This window comes from Nicotiana attenuata, chromosome 10 (assembly GCF_001879085.1).
Source record: "Nicotiana attenuata strain UT chromosome 10, NIATTr2, whole genome shotgun sequence".
Classification (NCBI taxonomy): domain Eukaryota; kingdom Viridiplantae; phylum Streptophyta; class Magnoliopsida; order Solanales; family Solanaceae; genus Nicotiana; species Nicotiana attenuata.
In genome coordinates this window covers 22,355,555-22,365,220 of record NC_031998.1, presented here as the reverse complement: position 1 = coordinate 22,365,220, position 9,666 = coordinate 22,355,555, and the positions used below count along the sequence as shown (strand labels likewise).

Sequence of the window (9,666 nt, the reverse complement as noted above, 5' to 3'; positions counted from 1 at the left end):
GGTAAGGTTCTGAACCTCTCCATGGAGAGGCAGACCAAACAAATATTATCAATAAAGGTTTCTAATGCTTCTACCCTTATTCCTGAGTACTTATTTTCATTTCTTTCATTGGGTCCAACGGATTATTACGATTTGCTATGATTATCCCGTGATTTATTTAAATTGTTTTATACTCGTAAGTTTTGTAATAACTTTTGAGCAAACTCTCGTTTTATTTTTTTATTTTTTGTGGTATGAAAGAACGAGCATTAAATATATGTTGATCGCCAACCAAAGAAATTGTCAAATTAGGCCACCAAAATATAAGAAGGAATTCAATATCTATCTTCTTATGTCGACACAAAACATCTCAGGCTAAGAGTGGAGGTGGAGCCAGATTTAATTAGACTAATTAATGTTTTGTTTTAACTGACAGGGTGACATAATTGAAGTGCCTCCTTTATTGAATTTTGTAGTTCCTATTTAATTTAATACTTCTTGATATCTCATTATTGTGAATTAGTAAATTAATCCTTTCAAAATTCATGAATCTAATATGTCACCATATAATTACATGATTTGACTTTTGCACTCCCGCATTGGCTATAAAATTTTCTTGGAGGAACTTAAAGTATTTCGAAATGTACGGTTCAATCTTGATCTTTTTCGAACAAATCAATTTGTGTTTACCCAAAATATATTTACCAAACATCCAACCTTGAAAATACATGTGGATATGTGTCGCCAAAGTGGTGTACCAAATACCATGTATCCTCCGAACTTTGAGCATTTCTCGAAACTATCATCATATTAATTGCCGACACCAAATGAATATAGAGTTTAGTTTTTTTATAAGATGATTATGTAAAATAATTAACCAAAATTTTATAAAAATGGTAACTCATATATTATCACAAGTTAGTGTAATAAAACCAAATCCTTTTAATATTAGAATATATCACTTAAGTACTTGATATAGTTAATTTTCACTTGCGCCTAGTGCAAGAATTATATTGAGATTTGAAATTGCAAAGGGAAAGGGAGAAAGGAAATAATTTTCTATTGTAAAAGTACTGTATTAAAGTAACTTACAAGCTATTATGTCCATTCTTATTTAGTTGTCGCGTATATTAAAAATAATTATCCATAAATACTTGTCATCTTAGAAATTTAAAAGAGAATTAATATTTTTTTTTACCCTTAGCATTAATTTTTTAGAATTAAGAGGCAGGTAAATAAATAAAGATTCAAGGATCAATAAAGAGTGAATTAGTCAAATCACTTTGCTTGTAATAATATTTTCTTAATCATGAGTATATTAGAACCTTATTCTGACGACTAAATAGGAATGGAGGGAGTATGATCTACAAATATGGGTTACTATTCATATGGGAGGTTATATTAACATTTTCGTTTACACTAACTTCTTCCTTTAGCCACGTATTTAGAGGTAACAATATTAATCAGCGTTTTAAAATTAGTGGAAGGCATTGGACATTACGTTCTACGGTTAGAAACAAAATGTTAGTCCGAATGCACGGAGCTTAATGTCCCACCAACTTCATTTTTAACTTTAATACTTTATAAAGGTTTATAATACTCTGATATTTATGCGAAGTAGATAAGAAATTCGTATCAAATTAAGCTGAAAGCTGTAAAAAATTGATTTAAGTCTAATATATGTATATTATAGCAATATAATAATGTAATACATGTCACCAAAGATTGTGATAAGATGAATAGAATCCTTTAGTGCTTAACAAGAGGTCTCGAGCAATCTATGCGAATGACAAAGAACGTGATAAGGATACTTTCTCATTTAATGGGCCTTACTCAGCTCAAATCCTGGGTATCGGAACACTAATGCAGATACTAAATACCGGAGAACCAAAAAGAGGGAGAACAAAAAAAGCTTTTGCGCCATCAAGATATTCCCACGACTGGCAAGAATATAATATATCGTACTGTATTAGCTTCATGGTATATGTGGTGCATGGGAGGTATTTCATTGCTGCTAACAGGAAATCATGCTACAAACCTGAGTAAGGTTTAATTAGGTGAGGTTGAATTCAAGTAAGGATATTAATACTGGGGAATCTGTTTTTACTGTTAAGTGGTGAAACAGATTCTTTGCGGACGGATTTCATTTGATATCAATTCTTTGGGATAAGTTGAGGTGCTCGTTTTAATTGTCAAAATAGCACGGGCTAGTTATATTTGAGATTGGTAATCGAAAAATAGTCAGTGTTTGCAAAGTCATTTAAAAATAGCTATTGTTTTGCTGAAACACGAAAAGTTCCAGCATAATATGCAGGATTATGGAGCTCATGCGTATAAACTTCCAGCATATTATGTTGGAACTCCAGAACTCGAAAAATTCCAGCATAATATGCGGGATTATGAAACTCATGCATATAATCTTCTAGAATATTATGATAGAATTCCAACACATTATAAAATTCCAGCATATTATGCTGGGAGTTTATATGTAAAAAATTTAAATTTTTCAGCATAATATATTGGAATATTTTCGCATTTTTAACCGTATTTTGTTCAGATTTTATCTTTACATGAACAGTGGCATACTAATCGTAAATATGACGACTTTTTAATTTCACCCGTTTTTATTAGTAACGTAGAACTCTGCCGCTTGTCATTTATTCGATAACTGCACTACAGATCCCAGAATAAACTAATGAAATTGTTTTTCCTCATAAAATATAATTGATGATAATAATTTCGAGAACTAAATAATATTTTTAAACATGAAATTATTTTGTCATAAAAAAGAAAATCTTTAAACAGATAATATATATAATTTAAATTATTTTTTGTTAATGCTCTATATAAACGCTAATTGGTAAAAATCTAAAAAAATGGAAAGCTATCTTTCATGATGATTAAAATATATTGTAAGAAAATCGTTTTAAATTATTCACAACATATATAATTTAAATTTTTTTTCCTTTAATGATACGCAATGTGAGCCTAAATTTATTTGGGCACATTAGATACCGATAATAAGGGGGAAATAAGGAGTAAAACTGACCCCACTTTCACCATATTTGGTTAATAGCTTGTTTGGATGGTTGTTCCTCGTTGTATTGTATTGTATTGTATTGTTATCCCAAAATAATGTTTGTTTTGATTGTTTCAATAAAATTGGTTGTATTGTATTGTTAAATCCATTGTTCCGAAATAATGAAAAGTACTCTTTTTTGAAACAACCGATTTGGTGTGCTGGGATTGTTTTCTATTTTCTTTCCAATTATGCCCTAACTTATTACTCCACAATTCTATTTTACCCTTTATCTTTTTTCTATTTTAACTCCAAATCTCCAACTTATAACCTACTTTGTTTTTTTCCAGACCAATGTTAAAGGTGTTTTACTGCCTTCTGTTTTATTTTTTCTCCTAATTTGCTTGTAACTCAATTCTAAGTAGTTGTGCTCCTTTGTTTTGCTTTCTTCTGTCTCGCTCCTTTGTTCTGCTTTCTTATTGTGTTTTACCTTCTTCTGTTTTGTTTTTAAAATTATTTTATGCATAATTTTTGATAAATTTAATATTTAAACAATTGAGGGTATTTTAGTAAACTTATCAGTTACAGTACAGTATGATACAGTCAAACCAAACAACAAAATATTATTTAACAATAACAAACAATACAATCTATCGAAATATTGTATTCATAAAACGATACGGTGCAATATGATACAATACAATACAATACATTATAAAACGACGGGGAACAATGATCCAAACGGAGTGTAAATAATCTCCTCTCAACCCCTCCATTTACTTTTTCCCACTACAAGTTACACCCCTCTGCCCCCACTACACACATGCACGACTCTTTCTTCCCCTAAATACTGCCACTTCCCTTCTCTATAAAAACTCAACCACGATCCTCAAAACCTAATACTAGTTCTTTCTTCTAACCAATAAATTCTCATTTCTCTGTTTCCCTAAGATCCAGGGCAACTATGGCCACCTTTACACTTCCCTCTCTCTTTATTCTCCTCTCTTTGCTCTCTGTTGCTCATTCTGGATCCATTGGAATCAACTATGGCCGAATCGCAAATAATCTCCCTTCACCAGCCCAAGTCGTTCAGCTCCTCAAAACCCAAGGCGTTAACAGAGTCAAGCTTTATGATACTGATTCCAATGTTCTCACAGCCCTTTCTGGCTCGAATATTTCAGTTACTGTTGCTCTCCCCAACGAGCAACTCTCTGACGCTGCCGAAAAACAATCTTTCACTGATTCATGGGTCCAATCTAATATTCTAACTTATTACCCAAAAACCCAAATAGAATCCATTGCTGTAGGAAACGAAGTTTTCGTAGACCCGAAAAATACAACCAAATTTCTCGTACCTGCAATGAAAAACATGTACGCATCTCTCGTTAAATACGGCGTCGCTGAATCAATTAAAGTTTCATCCCCTGTAGCTCTCAGCGCTTTGGGAAATTCCTACCCTTCGTCCGCCGGTTCATTTAAACCGGATCTTGTCGAACCCGTTATTAAACCGATGCTGAGTTTCCTCAAACAAACCGGTTCTTACCTCATGGTCAATATTTACCCGTTTTTCGCGTATGCTGCTAATACGGACACGATTTCGTTGGATTATGCTTTGTTTAAGGATAACAAAGGTGTAACGGACCCGAATAATGGGCTTGTTTACAAAAGCCTGTTTGAGGCCCAAATTGATGCTGTTTATGCAGCGATGAAAGCTGTGGGTTTTGGTGACGTGGCAATGGCGGTTTCTGAAACTGGCTGGCCTTCTAAAGGTGATGAAAACGAAGCTGGTGCTGGTGCTGATAATGCTGCTGCTTACAACGGTAATTTGGTTCGTAGAGTGTTGTCTGGAAGTGGGACCCCTTTAAAACCCAATGAACCTCTTGACGTGTTTTTATTTGCTTTGTTTAATGAGAATCAGAAGCCCGGCCCCACTTCTGAAAGGAACTACGGACTTTTCTATCCTAATGAACAGAAAGTATACGATATTGCGCTCACAAAGGAGGGTTTGGAGAATGGGCCCACCATGAATAACGGGAGTAAAAGCACGGTGGTGACTGCGCCGCAGCCGGCGGCTGCGCCCGTTAGCAGCGGAGGAGATGTGGAGGCGAGTAAGGTGGGGAACACGTGGTGCGTGGCCAATGAGAAAGCTTCACGTGAGAAGTTGCAGGCGGCGTTGGATTATGCTTGTGGTGAAGGTGGGGCTGATTGCCGTCCGATTCAGCAGGGTGCCACGTGTTACGATCCAGATACGCTGGAGGCTCACGCTTCTTATGCGTTCAATAGCTATTATCAGAAGAATACACGTGGGGTTGGCACGTGCGACTTCAACGGAGCAGCCTACGTTGTCACTCAACATCCCAGTGAGTATTCCATTTTATTCTCTTTCAACTATTGCAAACATACGATTCAATTAGTCCATTATATTTAAATATTTTATTAGAAGGGTAGCTGTAAAATACATAGGTCCTTTTTTTGGTGACGTCACTAAATCTCCTATTGAGTATTTATTTGCTTTTCTTACAACTAGTACGTACAAAAATACGGTACAATGACACCGTCATATTTTATTGTCTTTATTTAGAAGGGTAGTTGTAGAATAAATAGAAGGTTTTTTCTTATTTGGTTTATATTGTTTAGAAAATTGCTAGATGATCTACCCGTTACTATCCGTTAGGTAGACGATCTATTCATTGATTTGTTTATCAATCCTTTTATACATTGGTTTTATAATTATTACATAAATCAAACTCTTGTATACATTTATGATATTATAATTATTTATTTTCTAAAAAACTATTGATTACTTGTCCAATTTGATTCGAGAAATTCTTTTCTTCACATATTGCATGTAGGCAAAATTTAATTAACAAGAGTAGTCTTGACACTGTTAAAACACTGTAAGCATTCTACCACTTGGTTGTATTTTTTAGGAATGACAAAGCAACGTTCTTCATATTTATTTATTAGAATGGCTTTAACAATTTCATAAAAAATACAAGTATTTTAACAAAAAGAAGGGTCTTATTTTCGTATTTGTTGTAGAAATTAAAGTGTTTTTTGGCATTAATCAAAGATTGAATTCTTCCTATTGCAGAATATGGCAGTTGCAAGTTTCCGACGGGATATTGATTTAGTCCGCGCTTTTTGAAGAAAATTTTCAACTAATCAGCTGAGGATTTGTTGAGAAAATTTGCCTGCAAATGGTCCTCGTTATTGGATAAGGGGCCCAGGGGTGGACATTCTTTTGTTTAATAGTATTATATTTAAATTTTAGTATATAGTTCCTAGGTGGACGTTTGGTCTTATGATACTTTGAAGTTTTCTTTGTAATTATACCTACTTTTAATTAAATAGTGCTGAATTGTTTTAGACGCTATTTCATTATTTATAGATATATATATGTCGGCAAAAGTTCATTTCCTTTTCATCTGCTGTTTTATTGGTTTGAATAGGTGGCTTTAGAAAAACATATGACAAGTGAAAAAAATTGTTCTCCTGATAGGATTATTATATGTGTTGGTGAAGAGTAATTAACTAATAGGGGTATTCGGTGAACTATGCACAAATTAATTCATACACCATTTTAATGAAAGAAAAGAAAAACGTCATGCCTTGTCAATAGACAATATGTAGTCTATATCTTATTAATTTTTTACCGAAACCAAATGTCCATTAAAATATAGTTTCAAAATATTGAAGAAAGTTTCAACCTAAATTCGTTTTAATTTATTCAGAGAAACTGTTCTTATTAATCAAACACTAAGAAGAGTTGTTGAGTCCTTGCAAAAACTGAAAAACTTTGAAAGTCGTATTGAATTTTTTCTTCCCAAAACAAGTCTTTCTAAAATTTTGAAGCAAACCAACCCACCTTACGTTTAGCATAGTAATATCAATTCATTTTAGAATTATATTCTAGTAGTAAGATTTTGCCTCTTCTTATTCGTAAAAATTGCACGCGGCGCTTTATTTGATCGTCCCCATTTAACATATACCTATATTTTTAAACTTATTTAACGTATACTCAAATTTTGAAAACTGCAGACGCTATACGCTCATTTCTTTCTCCTCTTCTTTTTTGATGAGGCTGAGAGCAATTCAGTTTAGGATCTAGGATCTAACCAAACCCATTGTTTTTCCCCCTTTTCAAAGAGGCTGTGCTTTTGAGATAAATAGTGTAAAAGGATGCCAGTGATTTTGAGCTGGCCGTTTTCCCTTGACCAACCAAAAGTAAAGATCGCAATTGTGCAGTTTCATCACTGAAAATTATGCACAGAATTGTTCTTCAACTGTTGCCAAAATCTCAAAACATCACTGATGTGGAAATTTGCACTACAAATTGTCTGAAGTTTACACTATCTGAAGCTGATTTTGTCCTGAAGTTTGCATACAAATTGAAGAACTTCAGGCTAATTTGTCTAAAGTTTGCACTATGAAGTGAAGTTTTCCCGATTACCTTTGCAAATTAGGGCAAACTTTAGGTGAAAATATTTTGAAGCTTTGCTTTAATAAGGCCACACTTCAGGCAAAAATATTCTCAAGTTCAAACTTCAGACATACACAATTGAACTGAAGTTTGCCCTTGCTATGAACTGAAGTTTGCCTGATTGCCTTTGCAAGTCAGGCCAAACTTCAGGCAAAATTATCTGAAGTTTTGCTTTGATAAGGCTACACTTCAGGCAAAAAATTCTGAAGTTCAAACTTAAGACATACACAATTGAACTGAAGTTTTCCTTTGCACTATGAACTGAAGTTTGCGTGATTGCCTTTGCAAGTCAAGCCAAACTTCAGGCAAAAATATTTAAAGTTCTGCTTTGATAAGGCTACACTTCAGGCAAAAAATTCTGATGTTCAAACTTCAGACATAAATTTTTGCTACTTTAGGCTCGTATGTCTGAAGTTACTCGAAAAGCAGGTACACTTACAATTTTTTGTACAACATAGATATAAGTAAAATAGTGACCCAAAAACTGGGTATAGATGCAACTGCCCTCTTCTTCTTCTTCCCAAAATGTAAAAGCCTTTTACTTATTAATTACGCCAAACATAGTTTTAAGCCTCCTACTAGATAGGGCGGCCAGCATAGTCTGAACGAAATATTGTACTATAAATCCCTATGATTCTTTACTGCTCTCTACTCATATAAAATAACTAGCAACACCTATTTATAAAAGTATAAAACTTATTTTGACAAGAAACTGCAAAGTCTATTTCTATATGAAATTTGACTACAAATTCTAACAAGATATAAGTTACATTGTTTGCTCAAAAGTTATCATATACCTTATGAGTGTAAACAATATAAATAAATCACGGGAAAATCATATCAAACCGTAATAATCCATTAGACCAAATGAAAGATGCGCAAATAAGTACTCAGAGTTAGGAGGAGAAACATTAAAATCCTTTATTGATAATGTTGATTTGGCCTGCCTCTCCATGAAGAGGTTCAGAGCCTTACAATGGTGTTCTACTCTCTCATAATATGTGTATCGTTATATCTTTCTCTCTCTCTTGAATAGTAAAGAAGAAGAAGCCCCCCTTTCTAGGGTTTCCTCTCTTGGTATTTATAGCTGTGAGCTTCGTGAGCTGGCAATAAGTGGCCGTGACCACATTGGGGTTTCACCTTCATGATGACGGACGGGCCGTTGCCTTGTTGATCGAATCAGATAAGGGTTGAGTACCGTTAATTCTGAGTGGTCGTACCACTAATCAATCATGAATTAGCTTAAGACGGGATTAACTTCGTTAATTATCGTGAGGTCAGATTCTGACCCATACAGTTAGTCCCTCCGCTTATTGAGGTCGTGCCTTGGCCGAGCTCGATGAGTGGATTTCATCGACTGTAGTTTGAGAAACTCGGATAGGGAGGTCGACTGTCGCTTCGGTCGAGGCCGAATTCTCTTTGGCGATGGCCCTTAGCCTTATAGAGTGTTAGTGTTTTGTTATTGCGTTATCAAGTCGCCATTCGATCGAGGTTGGACTCTCCTCCTTGGCGAAGGCACTTGACTCATTAACTTAATTCGAGTGAGGTCGAGCTTTGTTGTGCTCTGACCCTTACGTTTGTTTTGGGAGCATACCCATCGACCATGGCGGACGGGTCGTATGTTGTGCGGCCGAGGGGAGTAAGGGCACGCTTCATACGTGTTTGGCGACGTCCAAAATTTTGAGGGCGCACGGAACATCTCCTCAGCGTTCATAGGTCGTTTCAACCATTTTGAGGGCGAGACGCCGGTTGGTGACTGTAAAGCTGCTTCATGGAGCCTGTCATAATGACGAACGTTTCTGTAAAATCGAACCGGTGTGCGGTTGGTCATGTAGTTAATGGTGGCTATTGGGGTTCATGAAAGCCACTTGTGTTGCCTATAAATAAAGGCTGAGGCATTCATTTTTTATATTCTCATTGTTTGTCTGAGAGAGATTCTGAAAAAGCTTTTCTTCCTGTTAATTCACCTTCATCTTTGTTCTTCGATTGACATACCTTCCGTCTTTGTGCCTTAAACTTTGTTTCTTTCTCGTTATTGAATCAACAATGGCAGGCAGTTCTTCCCAAAATGTTCTTCCGACGGATCTTCCGGTTAACTCTCCGGTGACTGAAGGGCCATCTCCGGCAATGGGCGGTGCAGAACTGGTGGAGATCGATGAAGCTCCATCGGTTGACGAGATAGTAT

The 9,666-nt window shown here is 35.2% G+C and overlaps 1 protein-coding gene across 1 annotated transcript; it reads left to right on the top strand.

Annotated features, from left to right (window-relative positions):
• Positions 3,808 to 6,423, top strand: LOC109233150 (glucan endo-1,3-beta-glucosidase 12-like). Its single transcript, XM_019398928.1, has 2 exons — positions 3,808 to 5,358; positions 6,093 to 6,423. The coding sequence occupies exons 1-2, from the start codon at positions 3,963 to 3,965 to the stop codon at positions 6,125 to 6,127; spliced, it is 1,431 nt and encodes a 476-aa protein (XP_019254473.1). The 5' UTR covers positions 3,808 to 3,962; the 3' UTR covers positions 6,128 to 6,423.

Coding starts and splice junctions, on each gene's coding strand:
- LOC109233150 (XM_019398928.1), top strand. CDS start 3,963: ATGGCCACCTTTACACTTCCCTCTCTCTTTATTCTCCTCTCTTTGCTC. Junction 5,359..6,092: donor CGTTGTCACTCAACATCCCA/GTGAGTATTCCA, acceptor TTCCTATTGCAG/AATATGGCAGTTGCAAGTTT.